Source organism: Suillus paluster (genome assembly GCF_016628075.1).
Source record: "Suillus paluster strain FC165 chromosome Unknown EDB91scaffold_88, whole genome shotgun sequence".
Taxonomy (NCBI): Eukaryota; Fungi; Basidiomycota; class Agaricomycetes; order Boletales; family Suillaceae; genus Suillus; species Suillus paluster.
The window spans coordinates 50,049-70,257 of NW_024537648.1; the positions used below are offsets into that span (position 1 = coordinate 50,049).

Sequence of the window (20,209 nt, forward strand, 5' to 3'; positions counted from 1 at the left end):
CTCCAGTTAATCCGTTGATAACACCACGATGACCGTTATTGTTATCCGAGGTCGGTATCGTCGTGTTGGCCAGGTCCACCATTGTTCAATGATAGATCCTATCAGATTTTGTCCTGCGACAGCTATATTGATTACCCGGTTCTCGGTGATCTTATCGATCGTATCAGCCTCAAGGAGATTAGGCCCTCAACAAAAGGATGCTTCGATCGATGTACTGCTGTGGATATGTCCCTAGGATACCTTCGCCAAGGGTAATCGTCGGTCGATATCCACGAGCAGAACACAATCCACCTCTTCATTTCACCATACCTGCATTGATTAGCATTTTAGTTTGGCGCTGCGTACCATACTTGTCACCCCGTGATACCAGCGTGAGTCGTCGAGGAAAATCGAGTATGTTCTATACTAATTATTCGGTCCTCAGTTATCTTATCGATGATATCAGCATCAAGGAGACTAGGTCATTCTGCTAAACAAAAGCTGACTTGGACGCTTTGATCTGATCAATCGGTGCTACGAAACGTGCTGCTGTGGATATACATTCTAGGATCGTTCTCATCGACGAGGAAGATCTTTAGTCTATATCCACAAGTAGAAAATAATCCATCTTTTCATTCTTTATCCCTGCATTGATCAAAAATCGTAGTTGCGCATCATACTTCTCTCCCCGTATAAGCGATGCGAAAATCATGAGAAGGAAAGTTGAGTATATTCTACATATGTAGCTATGACTCATTGGTCTCTTTAGAGTCATGCATTAAAGCCATCCATCGTCCAAGCAGCAAGTCTGATGATGATGACGATGATTCAGACTCTGACCTGGCGTGGAGTCTGTTCACTATTGTTGTCCGAGGTCAGCATCGTCCAACGCATCATACTGGCCAGGCAGTGACCACAGTCCATGCAGACGCTCGTCACGGACCATTGTGCAACATTAGATCTTATCAGATTCTGCCCAGTCCTATACTTCTAAACAGAAGCTCACTTTGACTGCTTACGAAATCTGCTGCTGTGGATATGGTCCAAGAATTATTTTACCGAACAATCTTTGGTCGATATCCATCAGCAGAACAATTCACCTCTTCATTTCACCATGCCTGCATCGATTACAGATTATAGTGTACAACAAGTGTATGCAGCGACTAGCACTGCCGGTACATTATCATACTTCCTTTCCTCTCCATAACAATACACAATAGCGGTTGATATAGCATAGTTCAATGAAAGCGGGGAAAAAAGATACAACGTCGACTAACAACGCAAGTCACTAACTTGACGCCAGTATTCAAAACTATCCCGATCCAGTAAGGCCACCCTGCGCACCAGTAGCCGCAATGCGAGCCAAGGCATCAGCATTTGTGGTGCAGGTGATTGACGTTCCCGCAGAGTTGACGAGGGGAAGCGCAGCGCAAGTGAGACTCGATCCACAGGATTGGGTCACGTACTGGCCCCCTACGCACTGAGCAAAAGCGCCATTGACGCATGCATTGGTACCCTCTGTATAAAAATGTTAGAAACAGACGAAATTACTCGATGGAGGTGGACCTACCAGTGCAGGGAGAGGTAGCAGTCAGCGTGGCGAATTGGGCGTTGAGCTTCTGAGCATTCTGGCCGTTGGTGAGCTTGAAGTTTCCGCTAGTTGCAGACGGAGTGGCTGCAGAAACGGCAGTAGCCGGCATGGTGAGCGAGGCGGTAGACGTGGACTCGGTTGGATCTTCTTCGCAGTCAGTATCGGAAGAACCAGACGGAGTGGCGGAAGGAGTGGCTACTGTGGAGGTGCTATTACTTCCACCAGTAGTGGTATCAGAACTAGTTGTGCCGCCGACACCGGGGCTCTGAGTGATATCGACGAGCTGTGAGCCATCAGCGATGGGGCCGGAGGGGTTTGCGAGGCAAGAACCAGCCGGGTTGACTGGTGCACTCATGCCGAACGGAATAGTGCCGTTACCGCCAACGGCAGTGCCACCGACAAAGGTCTTTGGGTCATCACCCTGGAACTGACACTGAAAGAGCCCATTGAGCTCAGCGTTGCGGGGAGCTGACTGGCAGTATGGAACACTCTGTGATGTGGGCTGTATAGCATCGACTCTGTAAGTATTGGTGACAGAATAGATAGTTTAAAGGACGAACAGAGTTACGGGGCTGCTGGGCAAAGATCTGAGCAAACTTGATCATGTCGGCGTTGGTGTTGAGGGTCTTTGCAAGGTCAACCATGTTGTCCGCGGCATTCTGCTGCGCGCATGGACCGGGGGCAGCGAGAAGAGTGCTGAAGGACGCGACAGCAACTTGGTTGCATTGAGTACCTCCACCAGCAGCATTCTAGGATAAAATAATAAGATACGACGAGCCGAGGCATTTGCAGGCAACTTACACATGCTTGCTCCCACTTAGGGGTCGAGTCAGAGATGACCTGCGCGATACGCTTGTGTAATGGTGCACCGTGCACAGATGCGACAGCAGCAAGAGCAAATACAGCAAGAGTAGTGAATTGCATCGTGAGCAAAAGCCGTTGTAATTTTTGTCGAGAACCCGTTCAGGTTTTTAACAGCAATCAGCACAGCTGAGGATCAGTAGAGAATGAAGCAAGCAAGTTCACAGAACGATAGAAAACTCTGCAAGCACAGCTCGCGGCAGCCAGCTGAAGGACGTAAGAAATTAAAAAGAGGAACTGTGGAATCAGGTTAAGAAAAGGTGCAAGAAAGAGTAAGGACTTTACTTTATATTACTACGGGCCCGGGAGATTGTGTTGTACCAAAACGGCTGAGAACCAATGAGCGTATTATTACCCCACGAGCCTTGCATTCCCCGGTCGCTACAAAAAACCAACAACGACTATTTGCCAATCTGGCCGGCGAGAAACAATGCAAATCCAAGAAGGTTTTTGTAGAGTCAAGGATGGGATATTGCATACACTGCATTATACTTGATGGCATCATAGAACTTGCAGGCTAAGCTATAGACTCGCCACCACGACAGATATGAACCAAACGTTCAGGCTGCAAGTTCACAGATCCGCAGGAGCGCAGTATCATACCGGCCCTATCATGTAAGTAAACCACTCACCGACTTTCAACGACTAGTCACTCGGTTTTAGAGCGAAATAAACAAGTCCCTCCCTGAGGAGGTAATTCAGTATACAGTAGAATGGCTGCTACATTCAATGATAGTAACTTGGTCTCAGATACGCTCTCGGCCTCATCTCCATTCCCGTACTCCGCAAATTCCATATCCGGTGGCTATTAGAGTACGGTGCACACCAAACTTCGACATCATCCTCTTCAATCTGTCGCATGAAGTAGGCCCTGTGGCAACCAACCTCGAATCCCTAGCTAGCCCGACTGACACGTCCTCTCTCAGCGGTATCGGCCCCTTCACGCACAACCGTCTCAACTCGTTTGCTCGACATTTTCGCCGTCCGTCTTCCCGACTATCGTGATCAGATGGCCATTCTCAAGCCCTCCCATCTCTCATATCTTTTTGCGGCTCGTCGTGGGTAGCCGCTGCAATCTTACCCAAGACCGCTACAATCCCTTACAATGACTACTATGGGACTGATCTGGATCTATCCTGAATGGTGCTGACCAGCATTCCTCTGCACCATTCGTATTTGTGGTTACCGTGAAATTTGTCCAGAAATCTTAATACAGACGTTGAAAGTGAAACCTGCGCTGAGGCACATTCTGCATTTCGCAGGCATCTTGTATTTCTTATTGGATGTATATATTTTCTTTGCATTCTCGTTTTGCGAAGATGTCTACTCGGGCTGACGATCGTATTTCCGCCGCAAAGCTTACTAGCAGCGTTTCCAAGCCCTCTCAGCGAATTTCACCGTCTTTCTACGCTCGATCTCAGCCTACTCACGTAGACCGCACCGGGCTCAGTAACAGCACGGAAGTGTTCTCCCTCTGTCAATCATGGCGGAATGCCTGTCCCTCTTACGGCGCGTCGTCTTTCCATCCAAAACAGAGTGAATGTTCCAGGAGCACGATAACACGTGGCTATCAGTTTTACCAGGGGGATCGCGGAGGCGAGTGAGTGCAATTTTGCGGCTCTCATGACGTGCCTTTAATGGCTGAATCATCCTTTCTCGTAGCCCACGTCCTACTCGTCGAAGAAGTTCGTCCGTTCCTGATCTGATACCTATTATCATGGTGCATCAGTTCTTTTATGGTCCCCTCGTGCCTATGTATGATCGCGAGGGATGAAAGGGACACGCGGTTGTTTACCTGCAGGATTTGTTAGAAGTATTCCCTCCCGAAGACGTGGTGACGCCAATTTGCGAACCACTACGTCAACTTTGGGCCGGTCCCACTCAATGATTTCCATCCTCATCCATACTCCTCGGCTTTAGGTAGGCCAAAAACAATCGTCACCAGCAACCCAGCAGTACGTTCTCCCGTCAGCGTCCACATCACTTCACGGTAAATGAACATATTCAAATTCCCGTCGGTGCGCATCCTTCGTTCACCTTGAAAGGAGATCCACGACCCCACAGATAAGAGCAATATCAGTTGCCCCACCTCCGAAACTGGCCCGTGGTCCCCCTACGGCTTGGGCTTTAGAGTTTGAATGTCCGTTCCCTGTTCATGTATGCCCCATCCTCTATGAGTGTCCTGTTGGACACGGTGAATACGTAGGCGCCACGCGGGGGTAGATGTAATAAACGAATAGGTATTAATGATGTAGGACGAACAAGGGCTTGGGGGAGTGTATAAGGTATCTGTGCATGCATATATGATGCTTTACAAGTATTGTTGTTAACGTATAAATGAAACCCGCTCAGAGGTCCCTGATCTATCAAATAATCCATACACCTACGATATTTCTATAGTCCTGATGTCCATCGTGTTGACAACAGAAGCCATGTCTTTTATCTGTGCCATGATATCACGATCTGACGCGATCCTCTTGTATTCTCCACCACCCTGGCGCGCTAGCAAAAACGCGCCAAAACGCTGCCCAAGGCGAACAAGCAACCGGAACGCTTGCTCGCTCGATTCCGAAACAACTTGTTGATCTTCTCTAGCAAAACCGCCGGACGCCTCGCTTGACGACCAAAGATTATCCTCGTTCTGTGTATCGTCTCCGACATCAAGTAGTTCTCCAAGGTTAGGCAACCCAAGGAGATCACGACTCCATGGACGCACAAGCAACAGTGTCTGCCAGGTGGGCGGCGGCCTTGCCTGCGAGAAGGGGATGAACTTGTCTTTAATGGTGATGTGCAGGTCATGAATCCCATCCGCCTTGACTTCATATGTGTCATGGTCTTGACCAGGCCTCCGCGAGGCTTCTGTGACAGGGAACACGATGCAAGGCAGAAGCAACCGGCGGTGCGCGAAACGGGGAGTGCTCAGGCGGTCAAGTGTCTGATATAATTTCAAAGCTGACTCTGGAGCGACAATACCTCGCAGTGAGGAGAGCGATGACTTAATCTCATCCTCGGATACAGATGGCTGTGCGCATGGCGGAAATTCGTACGAGGAGATGTCGGCGGGTAGGCAACTATTGAACACTGATGATGTTCCGATCCAGTCCAGAGCAGTAATGTCGCCCGACTGAGCTATGATTTCCCGCAGGAGCCGTCCGAGTGCGTGCTGCTTCTTCTCGCCATAATCCAGGCCTACAAGGCGGACGTCGAAGATGCCATATAACGAGTATGCAATGTCTTCCTCCACCGTTGTGGCACGTTTCGACGCCCACTGGAGTTTCTTCCGGGCGTCTCTCGTCCCAGGACTGAAGGCCTGGATGACTCGTCGATCTATGCCCGTCGCACGCTCCAACTCCCGCATGATGTTGTCGGACTCCTTGTGGTTGGGAGTGCGATCGTCGAGATATAGAGTCCAATTGTTACAATAAAAGAGAATGGCATGAGGAGCGAGGAATTCTTGGACCGTCCATCCGCGTTCATTCCAAACACTGTCTGCCAGTGCGCCAGACTCTGATGAAACATCTGACAGGTAGACGATCGTAAGAGCCGAGTGGTGATACCAGATAAACATGGATTTGATTGATGTTTCGAACTCGGCAGGGTCACTCTTCTTGATGCAGCATGTGTCACTCCATGCCCAGAGATACCCCGCGTCACGAGCGGTGTTGCAGAAAGACTGCAACTTCATGATACCGCCAACTTGGTTCAGCTTGTACACGTCCTTGTCCTGAATGTCCTCTAGCACCGGCTCCTTCCCTTCCCACCTATGTGATAGCATGGCATAGCGGAAATACTTCGCCACCACTTTTGCGATACGCTCTGGTGGGAAGTCTTGATGCTTCATAATAGAAGATAATAGCAGCTCATTGTATTCTGTGCTCTGTTTGAAGAAGTTGATCTGCGCTTCTCGGTCAGACAAGAGACCGGTGGCGGTGTTGACTAGACGGAGCGGGGCGGTGTCGAGTTGATTGTCAATGACCTTTCGAAGATCAGCCGCAGCTTTGGAGGGACTACCAAATGTCTCGCGCAGCTCTGAGGAGAGAGTTAAGCATCTTGATGCATGTGTTACTTGAGGCTTACTTCGTATTTGCATGTTGGGAGCACTGTCCAATTTGGAAAGCATCATTTCGAAGGCCTCGATCGCTTCATCGTACCGTCATGCACCATGAAGTGCCGCATGCTTCACTGCGTATCCAACATGAGACACAGGGTTGAGTTTGATGGCCTATGCGTAGCCGAAGTGAATATTGGCTACAAAACGGTAGATGTCATCATACCTTTTGCGCATCGAGAAGCGCATCTTCCCATAGCATTTTCTCCAACTTGGCCTTGCTGCGGCTGGAGAATGCGGTGTCACTCTCAGAATTGAGGTCAATCGCCGCAGAGTATAAGTTGATAGCCCTGTCGTAATCGCTCGCGGCAAGGGCCGCATCTCCGTTAGAAACATAGACGGAGCTGCATTCTTGCTTGAAAGCTGAATGAAATGCGGGTGAGAGTTACAGCGTGCGTCAAAATTTCGGACTCTAGACTTGCCGTTGGACCAGTCAAGGTAACTGGCCTTTGTATTTTCGTCACTCATGTCCATTATGGCTCGGTATGATTTTAGGGCTTCTTCGAGTTTACCTGCCCGAAGGAGTGCGTCGCACTGTTTCTCACGTGCGTTTTGCCACAATGACTTCAGGTCCCATCCAAAGAGCTATAAAAAGCACATGGTTCGGCATGAAAAGGAAATTCGTATGAACCACATCAACGTACCAGCACAAAATCCTCGTACATCAAATGAATATCAGATGCAGATGAGGAAGCGCTAGCGTTGACGGCCGCAGTGAAATGGTCAGCAGCTTCGTTGTAACGCGCGTCATTCATGGCATTAATTCCGAGTTGCACATACAGATATGCCTGTGTGCGAGGTTCAGAAAGGTTAGAGTCGATACACAAAGATGGGGTTGATCAAGGATATGATGATGCTCACTTGCACGACATGACACGCCAGAATATCATCATTCGGACGAGCGGCAGCTAGCTCTCGGACGCGGAGAATAGCCTCCTCATGTCGTTCTGCATGGCAAATAGCGATGGCCTGAAAACCGTGAGACCCGTAATGAAGAACGGACTATGTAAGAGAATGTAACATGCCTCAATCAAGAAAATCAAATGAATGGTCCTTAAATCTTCGAACGCGTACATGGACGCGACGTGAAATGCTACTCTCGCGTCCTGAATCTGCTTTTTCCCACAGAGGGCGATGCCCTTAGAGACATAGCCTGCCAAAGAAGGCTGAATACTGACGGACTATGTCACGATTAAAGTTAGTGTTTTGTAAGGTGCCCATGATGGGTGGATATATCTCACCTTAGTCGCGTCCTGAAGCGCATGGTCCCAGTGGTGTTTGCGTGCCATGACCAGTGAGCGGCCAGCATATGAGGTAAAGTTTTTGGCATCGATGTTGATCTCTTGCGTGAGAAGCTGTTCAGCGGTGGACAAGTCCCCCGCGATGCTTGCATTCAGGGCAGTGGTGTTGATGGCGAGGATCTGAGGCACGAATCACGCTCGAATTATGTCATGAGAGTCAAGGAAAGAAACATGCCTTTGAACCAGAGGCTTGAGCCTTGGCATCAGAGGACGCAAGATGAGATGAAGAGATGGAAAATCATCGGGAACTTACCAACGTGGGTACCGCCCACTGTGAGATCATTTTATCGCAACCTCCGCTGAGGATGTGCTTGCCGTCCATGGAGAAAGTGACACATCTCGTCTGGGCTGAGTGCTGGAAGACGGCAATGGTTCGTCGATCTGAGAGTCGCGAGAGGCGGACATGGTCACAAGATGCGGAAGCGACGAGCGTGCCAGCAGGATTAATGGCAATGGCGGTGATGTCGTTAGTATGGCCCGTCCATGGATCACCAACCTGCTTCCAGGTCCGTGAATTCCACTCCCGTATGGTCGGATCGACACTACTACCCGCTGAGAGAAGGCGTGTGCCATCGGGCATCCACGCGAGTGACTCATTTGCTTCTAAAAACCATAGCCAGCGAGGCTTATGAGCCTCGAACTTTGCGATGCGTTCCCTGGTGCTTGGATCATAAATTTGGATATCTTTGTATGTCGCGATGGCAAGAAGTTCGCCAGATGGCGAATACCGCACGCATTTGACCCAACTACCACACTGTATTGGATTTCCTTCCAGCTGCCACGTTTTCGTGCTCCATAGCTTGAACGTATTATTAGTATCGAGCCCACCACTGGCCAACACTGTTCCATCGGGAGAAAAGTCCAATGCGTAGGTCGCATGGGTGTGCGCTTCGATGGGTTGAGTGAGCGGTTGACCAGTTTCTCCGTGCCAGGTGATAAGCTTTTCGGTCAGATTACCGCTTGTGAACTCTCCACCTCTATCACCGCTTGCTATTATTTCCCCATCTCGTGATACCGCCAATCCCCACACCTCACTGCGATGTTCCTCCATCTTCTTTAACATTACACCTGTATTCAAATCCCACAGACGAAGCGTCTTGTCGTCCGAACTTGTGACCATTCGTCGTCTATCGGGGAAAACTGCGACGGCCATCACGGTGTTCTCGTGACCTTTAAATTGTCGAAGGGGCGTTGTGCTTGGGATGAGCTGCGACATTTTACTAGAGGCTGTGGTGTTGAGCACGGTTGACGTGGACTTTTGTGGATGGATTGTGAGCCTCGTGCTGCCGTAGAGGTGCGTGTACTGTGCGTTTTATCCTGCTTCACTGCATTAAATAGCCTGCCTCATGTTTCCATAGACGCCTAGAACATGAGGCTACTATTCCCCTCGACACCTTCATCAAAGCTGCAGTAAAAATAGGTTGTCATAAATGCCCATAGTAGTATAACTGTCCCTGCGCCTTGGCACATGGGTTCAACTTGTTTCTCCGCAGTTTCAAAATTGTATCCCCTCGCAGCCAATCGTGATGGCACAGTTGGTGCTTCTAGTGCTCGTATCTGACTGATAGTGCTCAAGGCCTGTCAAATGTGATCAGCGTCGCGAAGATCCTGTCGGATGATTGATGTCTTGTTTCCAATGTCGAGCAACTACTCCAACGGATTACTATGCAACCTGTCCAAATGGTCAGAGCTCGTGTACGTCGTTTCGGCACAGTTACCTTCTCTCACGAAACTGAGATGCATTCAGCTTACTGCAATATCACCTCTTCATCCCGTCGACTCCAAAGATCTGCGTGTGCAGCCGTATTTATCGCATCAAAAACCATTAATTATGCGACGAACGACTTTCCACCTTTCAGTGAAGGCGCGTTTTATATAACACTTGGATGATGGTTTTTTCCAGCGATGTCACAGCCTTGCTTCCAGCGCTTTGCTCGTCGTTCATCTCGGTCTTCAGGTTCGCCAACTCCTTACCTAACTGCTTCGTTTTTCTCGTTCGCTATTCTCTCTATCTTCATTGCAATCCTGCACCATACACCGTCGTCAGTTAGATCTGATGACCTCGGCAGGCTCTTTCCGAGGCTACACGAGCCCTGCATCCAACCAATTGTCACTGCGGGTGTTCGGGAACACTGTCGACTATCCACTCGATCCTTCGACCCAAGTGAGTATTACGACATTCCAGCGATTTTTGACTGTTGTTACGCTTGACTAGCGCAACCACTTTTTGGCAAACGCTCTGACCCTGACCCCGATCATCATGCGCATGCTAAGCTTTAAAACATATGGAAAACGCGGGGTTCGTAATTCATAATGTAAAGGACATAGTCACATCACGTATCGATAAAATATTATATCAAGTCCATGCTGATATCACAATAGAAGCAATAGTAGAACTGAAATACCTGGGGATTGTCCCCTCTAGCAGCAGAAACACGACCGGCCGCCTCCATGGTCTCCGGCGTTGATCTGCACTGCTGCGGGTTGCTGTTGTGGATTGGTGTCTGGTAGAGGATCTTCATCACGTTCCAGGTCATCGTCGAGGAGGTGGCTAGGAGCACCTGCTGCAGCATTGCGCTGTAAATTTATGCATGAGACATTAAAGACGCAGTGATAAACATCGAGGGAGAGCACCTCTTGACCCTGCGCATAGGGAACATCGACGACGTGTGGTGCTGCATGATTGGTGCGCCAGGTTAGTAGATATCTTAGATGGGATCTGAAGGTGGTGGCAGTGGTGGCAGAGGTTTGCGTAGTGGGCGGCACCGGCGTAGGAGCTGGACGAAGGGTCCTTGTCACAGCGACCCTGAGTCTCTTGAGGCGTCCTTGGCGCTGCTGAGGTCGTGATTGCGAAGTTTGAGGATACTGTAATGAATAATACATGAGTGAGAAAAAATGTATGCACTGTTGCACGCACGTCATGCATTCCCCGGAAGAAATCAGGTTCTGTGTCGTAGCCCTCTTGATCTTGCCCGGGGATCTCCATCTGGATGACCATCAGTAACAAAAGGGATGAGGAAAGGAGTAAGTACGCGAAGAATGTCGTTGGTCGCAGCGAGCGCACTGCATTCTTCCTTGAAAGCTGAGTGAAATGTGGGTGAGGATTATGGTATGGGGTAATAAAGACCTACTATTGGACCAATCAAGGTAACTGGCCTTCGTAGTTTCATCAATGGCGTCCATCATGGATTGGTGTGCTTCGAGGGCTTCTTTGACTTTACCTGCTGAAAGCAAAGCCTGGCAGAGTTTCTGGCTTGCAGTCAGCCACATGGATTCGAGGTCCCATCCAAAGAGCTGCACAAAACACGGAGTTCGTGTGAGAAGCATGTTCGGATGAATCACATTGACGTACCACCACCAAGTCGTCGTATATAGTTGGGATGGTTGAGAAAGCACTGGAGTTGACCGCGGCAGCGAAGTGGCCAGCAGCTTCTTCGTGACGTGCGCCATCTGAGGCGTTGATTCCAAGTTGAATAGATAGATATGCCTGATATGCGAAGTTCAAAGAGATCAGTGTCAATGCACCAACCTGGGGTGTACATGATACTCACTTCTATGATACGACATGCAAGGGTATCATTTTTCGGACAAGCGGAAGCTAGCTCTCGAACGCGGAGAATTGCTTCGTCATGTTGTCCTGCATTGAACATAGCGATGGCCTGAAAGCTGAAATGAAGTGGGGAGTATGTAAGAAACATGTAACGTGCCTTGATCAAGAGAATGAAATGAATGATCTTTGAATCTTCGTTCGCGAACATGAACGCTATATCGAACGCTTGCATCGAGTCGCGGAACTGCCCTTTTTCAGAGAGGGCAATACCTTTAGAGATATAGCCCATCAAGGAAGGCTTAATGCTGATGGACTATGTCACGATGACAGTTAGTGTTTCGTAGGAAGCTCGTAATGGGTGGACTATGTCACCTTGATTGCATCCTGAAGCGCGTGGTCGCATTGATGTTGTCGCGCCATAACAATTGAATGATATGCGTAGGCGTGATAGTCGTCGGCATCGGTGTCAATCTCTTGCGTGAGTAGCATTTCAGCGGTAGACAAGTCCCCAGCAGTGCATGCATTGCAGATTGACGATGACATATTGATGGGGAGGATCTGTATGAAGCATGTTCAAATTGCAACATCAGAGTCAAAGACGGAAACATGCCTTTATATGAGTGGCATGTGTTTCCCACTCTGAGATCATCTTATCAGCACCTCCGCTGAGGATGTGCTTGCCGTCCGTTGAGAAAGTGACGCAGTTCAGCGAGGATGGGTGGTGGAAGATGGCGACAGTTTGTCGATCTGAGAGCCGCCAAAGACGGACATGTTTGTCCTCAGATGCGGAAGCGACCAGTGTACCAGCAGGGTTGATGGCAATGTCATTGATTGTGTCAATATGGCCCATCCAACCATCACCGACCTCCTTCCAGGTTGATGTATCCCACTCCCGTATGGTGACATTGTTCCCTGAGAGAAGGCGTGTGCCATCAGGCGTCCACCTGAGTGAGTTGTGCCAATAATTTGTGGGAGCCTTGAGTTTGAGCTTTGCGATGCATTCCCTTGTGCCTGGATTATAAATTTCGATGTTGCCGTCTGTTGCAATGGCAAGAAGTTCGCCAGACGGCGAATACCGAATGCAGACGACATGATCACTACAAATGAATGGATCTCCTTGGATCTCCCATGTTTTCGTACTCCACAGTTTCACCGCTGTGTCGGGTCCACCAGTGGCAAGTACTGTTCCTTCCGGAGAAAAGTCCAACGACCAGATCTGAAAGTGGGATTTCATGGGTTGGGTGAGAGGTTCCCCAGTTTCTCCGTGCCAGGCGATGAACTCTCCATTGTCATCACCGCTTGCTATCAGTTCCCCATCTTGTGATACTGCCAATGCCGTCACATCACTCCCATGTCCCTCCATCTTCTTCAACACAACGCCTGTCTCCAAGTCCCACAGACGAACCGTCTTGTCTCTCGAGCCGGTAACCATTCGTCGTCTATCGGGGAAAACTGCGACTGCCCATACGGTGCTCTCATGATCTTTAAACTTCCGAAGAGGTGTGTTGCTTGTAATGGGCTGCGCCATTTTACTAGAGGTCGTGGTTGGGGTGGTTTTGGGTCCAGGGATTGTGGCCTAAGCTGCAGAGGTGCATGTATTGTGCGTTTTACGCTGTTCGCTTCATTAACCTGCCTCGTGTTTCCATAGACGCCTAGGACATGAGGCTATCCGCATCCACCCCTCCATTGGGCTCTGTTATCCCTTCCTCGACAGTATAACCCTCTCTGCGCATCTGCACATGGCTCCAACTTGTATCTCCACAGCTTTCAGCATGCGTCATCTCACCTCCACTTGGAATTGGGATACAGACAGTACCCCTCGAGTCCGTCTGGTAGGGCCGGTCGAATGTCAATCACTATCTATCCTACAGGACTACGTGAATGGTGTCGTGTTTCTACATGCTGAGCTGATGCACCAGCACATCATCATGAAACCTGTCGGGAGGGTCACATTCTTGGATGCATGTAGCTCACGGTACGACCAATTCGATCATCCCTTCGATTCCCAGTACATCGAATGCACTTTGCAGTCATAAGGCCTCGCTTCTCGTGTTCCTTCTGAGGTGCGAGGTACGAGTGCCAAAGGAGGGCGACTCGTGACCAGGAAGATGGGCTCATGGCGGCTCGGGATCTCCCGCATCTTCTTGCATGGAGCCGCCATGGAGCCCACAACTGACAGCAGATCTAGGGCAATGGGATTCGCATTTTCTGCGTGTGCTCAACGCTGTTCGAAGTCCTGGGGCCCTTATATCCCTGACGGTCTCCGCTTGTCTCCCTCTTCCCTCTTCCCTCTTACTCCCATGCCCCACCCTTCTGTCGGCCTCAAAACCAGGAAGATGCAGGCTCTCGCCTCTTTCTCCGCCGTCGTGGGTGAGGCTCCGCCTTCTGGTTCCGGCCCACTGGCGTCCCCGGCCACAGCATCCCCTCCTACCCCACCTGTCGCCTCCACCACTGCTCCTCCCGATCCTCCCGCCGCTGGTGACTCCTCCCCAATCTCCTCCAGGGCGTCCGATCGGGCTCTCTCGCCCGTCCCCTTCTCTCAACTCGCATTGGAGCAGGCCCTGCAGGACTCCACCTCACTCCAGGTTCCCGCTATCACCCTCACCCTCCCTCCTTCGCCTGCCACGGGTGATCGCAGGCCCCGGCTGCCCTCATCTCCCATTGTCGCCAATTCTATCGTCTCCCCCATCTCCCGTCCAGTTCAAAAATGTCCGCGGGGCGCTCCCCCTATCTCGAAAAAGCCTTCCAAAGGCAAAGAACGGGCCACTACTGCTCCCTCTCCCCCTGGGCCTCCTGCGGGCGCGGGTCCCTCTGCCCCCACTGTCCTTGGGGCCTCTAGCGCCTCCGCCGGCGTGCACGCAGCCAGTTCCCCCCCTCATCTCCTGCTGCTGCGCGTCTCTCCCCACCTTCTTCCGCTGCCTCTCGCACCTCCTGCCCCCCTCCTCGCTTGTTCATTGAGGAGGAGGTAGCCGCAGCAGCCACCAGGGCAGCTGACGATGCTCTTGCCGGGTGTGCTCAGTCCCTCCATGGGCATGCCTTGGGTGCCCCCTTCGTTTTGCAGCCTCCCCCTGGGAGCCTCTCACAGTCAGGTAAGCCATTCCCCCCTTGGTTGCTTTCGCACCTATCCCCCCGCGCTTTCGCGCGGGTTTCCCCTCACCTTTTTTCTGTGCCTTCGCACTCCCTTGTTCTTCTGTTGCCTTCGCACTTCCCTGGTTTGTGGTGCTCACTGCATTCGCAGATGGCTACTTGCGCGATTTCCCGCCTCTCCCGCCCTATGCGCTAAGGCCTCGCTTCTCGCGTCCAAAATGACTACTAGTTCTGCACGGAGCCCTTTCCACCTTCTAAGGCATACTTTATCCTACACTTTGTGTGGCGATTTTTTTCGACAGCATCACTACCTTTCTTCCAGCACTCCCGGAATGGGTTTCAGTCTTTCACCTGCTATGCCTTCCCAAATCATTGACATCCTGGATCATACAAGTAGAGGTGCAATTCGGATATCACATTCTAATTACTCACCTTGGCGAGCTCTCTCCGCAGCCGAAGCTATGTGAGCAATTGTCACTGCGGACGTTCAGGAACGCTATCTACGATGAAATAAATGGTCCTATTCTTTGGACCGCCGGGGGAACACGAGTAAGTATCACAATATTTTACTTAATGCTTTGATCCCCATTACCATGTACCAGGTGCTGCGTGATCGATCTCGCGAAGTAACTTGCAGTCAATGATACATGATTCTTCCCGAACACTGTACTATCTCCATCGCGAATGACAATTGATCCATACCTATGAGGATGAAACCATTAATGGAATTCTTACATTGTGAATGTAGAACGACGGGGTCATGTCAGAGCATCTCATCTCCCGCATTCACATCCTTGACGTCCACGGCCAAGTGAGTGGGCTATCATACTCGTGGTCACTTGGGTATTAAGTATGACGAAGGCGGTGGCGAATGACATGGTGCTGTTCATGCTCCTGATGAATCACTTACTCATTACCATGTCGAAGATAGTGTTCTGGTTGAACAGCACTGAGGGGCGCCTACTTGCAGCCCTAGGTGTTTCAGCGGTTGAGTATAAGAGTGCTTCAATGTCGAGGGGATCCGAGGTGTACCGAACAGATCACCTTGTCAATCAAAATTAAGTAATGGCTGAATATTGAATGCCAACTTCTCATCACCCCTCCCCTCGTAGCCCGCACTGGAAATATAGTGGCAAGAGACACCCTTGCTCGCCGTTCCTCAGGACGACACCATTGCCAGATAAACGTAACAGGACGGAGAAGTGGTTCCTGATGGATGAGTCTAATAGGTGCTTTAACGGAAAGTATAATTAAGGTATCTGTGCATATGATACTATACAAGTAGTACTATCGTCAACGTACAAATGGAACCGCTGGAAGATACCTGGTCTTCACAAGAATTCTTTTAGCTACATTATTTCTAGAGTCCTGATATCCATCATGCTGTCAACAGAAGCCATATGTTTAACTTGTGCAGTAATATTATGATCCGATGCGATCCGCCTGTATTCTCCGCCATCCTGCCGCGCTAGAAACAAAGCGCCAAAAGGCTGCCCAAGGCGGACAAGCAATCGCAACGCTCGCTCGATCGATTCCGAATCAACCAGCTCTTGTTCTACAGGAGAACCGCCGCTCGAGTCGTCCAAAGGAGACTCGGGCTCGGACCAATCTCCCAAGCTTTCCGCATCATCCAAGCCTGCAAAGGCAAGCAGCGGCTCTACAAAGTCTGGCTCCTCGAGGAGACAACGGTCCCATGGACAGACAAGAAAGAATGTCTGTCGACTCGGAGCGGGCCTTGTCCGCGAGAACTGAATCAGTGTCTCTTCGGTGGCAATGAGCAGGTCCCGTAGCCCATCTGCCTTCACTCCATACGTGAAATGAGTCTCCTGGTCTGGACTACGCCTCCGTCTGACTTCCGTGACACGGAACACGATGCAAGGCAGATGCAGTCTGCAGTTCGCGAAACGAGGAGCACTCGTGTTGTCAAGAAGGGTATAAAGTTTCAAAGCAAACTCCACAGGCACGGAATTTCGCAGTGGAGAGACCATTGTCTGGATCTCGTCTTTGGACAATGATGGCAGCGTGCGAGGCGGAGCTCTGTATGAGGTGATGTCGGCTGGAAGACAGGTGTTGAACTCAGATGATTGTCCGACCCAGTCGAGGGGAGTGATGTCCCCTGACCGAGCCACGATCTCTTGCAGGAGTCGCCCGAGCGCATTTTGCTTCTCCTCGCCGTAAATTACAGGAAGTTGCACGCCGAAGATGCCAAATAATGAGTATGCAATATCTTCCTGCAATGTGGTGACGCGTGTCGACGCCCATTGAAATCTCTCTCGGGCGCCGCTCATCCCTGGACAGAAGGCTGTGAGGGCCTGGCAATCTATGCCAGTTGCATCATGCAACTCCTGCATGATTGCAGCAGATTCCTTGTGGTTGGGAGAGCGGTCATTGAGATACAAGGTCCAGTCCCTCTGATAAAAAAGAATGATTTTGGAAGCGAGGAGTTCTTGAAAGGTCCATCCTCGCGTGTTCCAGACACTGTTTGCAAGTGCCCCTGACTCTGACGAAGGCGGAACGTCCGGTAGGTAGACAATTGTAAGAGCAGCATGGTGATACCAGACAAACATAGAATTAACCGATCGTTGGAGCTCGACATTGTTATTTTGGTCGATGCAGCATGTATCGCTCCAAGCCCAGCGATAACCTGCATCACGAGCAAGTTTGCAGAATGTCTGCAACTTCACTATTGTTCCGGCTGGATCCATATCATACACAACCCTTGTCCTGGATATCCTGCAGCAGTGGCTCCTGCCCTTCCCATTTGTGGGATAGCATGACACAACCGAAGTACGTCGCCACCACCTCTGTGATGTGCTCCATTCCGAGGTCTGGGCGCTTCATGATCGATAACAGAAGCTCGTTGTACTCTGTGCTCGTTTTGAAGACGTTTATCTGCATTTCTCGGTCACACAAGAGCCCGGTGGTGGTGTTGAGTAGACGAAGCGGGGCAGTGTCGAGTTGGGTGTCGATGACTTTTCGAACCATATCTTTTGCTTCGGAGGGACTGACATACTGCTCACGCAGCTCTGAGGACACATCTAAGCATCTTGACGCATGTATTATTTAGGGCTTACTTCGTATTTGCGTGTCGGCAGCATTGTCCAGTTTGGATAGCATCATTTCGAAGGCCTCGATAGCATCATCATAGCGCTGTGCGCCATGAAGCGCTTGATGCTTCACCTGGTATCCAACATGAGACGCAGGGTTGAGTTCGATGACCTATGTGTCGCCGAAGTGAACATTGGCTACGAAACGGTAGAGCTCATCGCACCTTTTGCGCATCGAGAAGTGCACCCTCCCATAACTTTTTCTCTGACTTGGCCTTGCTGCGGTTAGCGAATAGGGTGTCGTTTGCAGGATTCAGGTCAATGGCTGCAGAGTATAAGTCGATAGCCCTGTCGTAATCGCTTTCAGCGAGGGCCGCATCTCCGTTGGCAACATAGATAGAGCTGCATTCTTGCTTGAAAGCTAAATGAAATGTGGGTGATAATTGTAGCCTGCATGAAAATTATGGACTCTAGACTTGCCGTTGGACCAGTCAAGGCAGCTGGCCTTTGTATTTTCGTCACTCGTATTCATCATGCATCGGTACGACTCAAGGGCTTCTTCAAGTCTGCCTGCCCGACGAAGTGCGTCGCATTGTTTGTGGCGTGCGTTTTGCCACAAGAACTTAAGGTTCCATCCGAAGAGCTGCAGAAAGTATGGAGTTTGGCATGAAAAGCGTGTTTGGAAGGATCATATCAACGTACCGCCACGAAATCTTTGTATATAGAATGGATGGCGGTTGTAGATGAGAAATTGGTGCAGTTGACAGCGGCAGTGAAGTGGTCAGCAGCTTCGTTGTACTGCCCGTCATCCATGGCATTTATTCCAAGTTGAAAACACAGATATGCCTAATGTGCGAAGTCCAGAAAGATCAGCGTCAACGCAAGAACGTGGGGTTGACATGATGCTCACTTCCACGATGCGACAGGCAAGAGTATCATTGTTCGGACGAGCAACAGCTAGCTCTCGGACGCGGACAATTGCCTCGTCGGGTTGATCTGCATTGAAAATAGCGATGGCCTGAAAACCATGACGGAGTACGGGATATGTAAGAAACTTTGACATGCCTTGATCAACAGAATGAAATGAATGATATTTGAATCTTCGTTCGCGAACATGAACGCGATGTCAAATATTATTCTCGCGTCCCGAACCTGCTTTTTTCCACAGAGGGCAATGCCCTTGGAGATACAGCCTGCCAAGGAGGGCTGGATGGTGATGGACTATGTCACGATCAAAGTTAGCCTTGGCCCTTTCGTAAGGGGCCCATGATGGGTCAGTATATCTCACCTCGATTGCATCCTCCAGCGCGCGGTCCCAGTGGTGTTTGCGCGCCATAATGAATGAGCGGTTGGCATACGAGGTGTAGTTGGCATCGGTGTTGATCTCTTGCGTGAGAAGCCGTTCAGCGGTAGACAAGTCCCCTGCAATGCATGCGTTGCGGGCAGTTGTGTTGCCGGCGAAGATCTGCGTCATGAAGCATGCTCGAATTTTGTTATATGAGTCAGGATGGAAACATGCCTTTGAATCAGGCTCGTCCTCTGGTTGTACTGCCCACTCCGAGATCACGTCATCATAACCTCCACTGAGGACATGCTCGCCGTCCATGGAGAAAGTGACACATGCCGTCGAGGCTGAGTGCTGGAAAATGGCGATGGTTCGTCGATCTGAGAGCCGCCAGAGGCGAACGTGTCTGTCTTCAGATGCGGAAGCGACGAGTGTGCCGGCAGGGTTGATGGCAATGGCATCAACGCTGTTGATATGGCCTGCCCAGGGTTCACCGACCTGCTGCCAAGCTCGCAACGGATCCCACTCCCGTATGTTGGGATTGCTGCCTTCTCCTAGATAATTGCCCCCTGAGAGAAGGCGTGTGCCATCGGGTGTCCACGCAAGTGAGCTGTTGCATGCGCCCCCGGGCCATTCGGCGTGGCCCCTGATGTTTGCGATGCATTCCCTCGTGCCTGGATTATAAATTTTGATATTGCTCTCTGTTGCAATTGCAAGTTGTTCGCCAGATGGCGAATACCGAACGCAGCAGACCCGGTCATTGGATTGGATTGGATTTCCTTCTAGCTGCCATGCTATATTCGTGCCCCATAGCTTCGTAGTTTGGTCCCATGAACCACTGGCCAGCACTGTTCCATCGGGAGAGAAGCTCAGCGAGGTGATCACACTGTGGTGAGCTTTGATAGGTTGGGTGATAGTTTCTCCAGTTTCTCCGTGCCAGGCGATGAACTCCCCGTTAGCATCACCGCTTGCTATGATTTGCCCATTTTGTGATACCGCCAATGCCCACACCCTATCACGATGACCCTCCATCTTCTTCAACACTGCACCTGTCTCCAAGTCCCACAGCCGAAGTGTCTTATCCTGCGAGCCAGTGACCATTCGTCGTCGTCTATCAGGGAAAACTGCAATTGCGGTTACGGCACTCTCATGATCTTGAAATTCTCGGAGGGGGTGTGGTGCTAGGAATGAGTTGCGACATCTGACTGGGAGATTGATGGTGCCGAACACAGTCGAGGTGGAGTCAGGTAGAGGAATTGTGGTTGTCTTGCTCGTAGCTGTAGATTGTGATCGCTTCTCTGCATTAAATAGCCTGCCTCGTGTTTCCATAGACGCCCAGGACATCATTGAGGTCCTTCGCCTCCACACCCCCATCAAGGCTGCAGCAAGAATGCTCCCTG

General features: G+C 50.5%; 5 protein-coding genes across 5 annotated transcripts; 1 reads left to right on the forward strand and 4 right to left on the reverse strand.

The window, feature by feature from the left end:
* Positions 1-882: 882 nt before the first annotated feature.
* EDB91DRAFT_866006 (uncharacterized protein) lies at positions 883-2,693 on the reverse strand. The gene is made up of 4 exons (XM_041328646.1): positions 2,372-2,693; positions 2,131-2,319; positions 1,550-2,072; positions 883-1,497 (listed from the first exon to the last, which is right to left on the reverse strand). Exons 1-4 carry the CDS (start codon positions 2,492-2,494, stop codon positions 1,292-1,294), a joined length of 1,041 nt encoding a protein of 346 aa, XP_041172074.1. The 5' UTR covers positions 2,495-2,693; the 3' UTR covers positions 883-1,291.
* Positions 2,694-4,814: 2,121 nt separating this feature from the next.
* On the reverse strand, positions 4,815-7,024 carry EDB91DRAFT_1350176 (uncharacterized protein; the record flags this gene model as incomplete). The annotated part of the gene is made up of 4 exons (XM_041326049.1): positions 6,962-7,024; positions 6,706-6,902; positions 6,509-6,653; positions 4,815-6,460 (listed from the first exon to the last, which is right to left on the reverse strand). Exons 3-4 carry the CDS (start codon positions 6,552-6,554, stop codon positions 4,815-4,817), a joined length of 1,692 nt encoding a protein of 563 aa, XP_041172075.1. The 5' UTR covers positions 6,555-6,653; positions 6,706-6,902; positions 6,962-7,024.
* Positions 6,547-7,025, reverse strand: EDB91DRAFT_1162662 (uncharacterized protein). Its single transcript, XM_041319872.1, has 3 exons — positions 6,962-7,025; positions 6,706-6,902; positions 6,547-6,653 (listed from the first exon to the last, which is right to left on the reverse strand). Exons 1-3 carry the CDS (start codon positions 7,011-7,013, stop codon positions 6,585-6,587), a joined length of 318 nt encoding a protein of 105 aa, XP_041172076.1. The 5' UTR covers positions 7,014-7,025; the 3' UTR covers positions 6,547-6,584.
* Positions 7,026-13,042: 6,017 nt separating this feature from the next.
* On the forward strand, positions 13,043-14,802 carry EDB91DRAFT_1162711 (uncharacterized protein). Its single transcript, XM_041319873.1, has 2 exons — positions 13,043-14,479; positions 14,629-14,802. The coding sequence occupies exon 1, from the start codon at positions 13,499-13,501 to the stop codon at positions 14,357-14,359; it is 861 nt and encodes a 286-aa protein (XP_041172077.1). The 5' UTR covers positions 13,043-13,498; the 3' UTR covers positions 14,360-14,479; positions 14,629-14,802.
* A 1,024-nt stretch (positions 14,803-15,826) lies between these two features.
* On the reverse strand, positions 15,827-17,811 carry EDB91DRAFT_1314289 (uncharacterized protein; the record flags this gene model as incomplete). Its single annotated transcript, XM_041325147.1, has 4 exons — positions 15,827-17,121; positions 17,192-17,503; positions 17,552-17,696; positions 17,749-17,811. Coding segments are annotated over 4 exons (1,815 nt in total), but the record flags the coding sequence as incomplete, so codon positions are not given.
* Between the last annotated feature and the right edge of the window lie 2,398 nt (positions 17,812-20,209).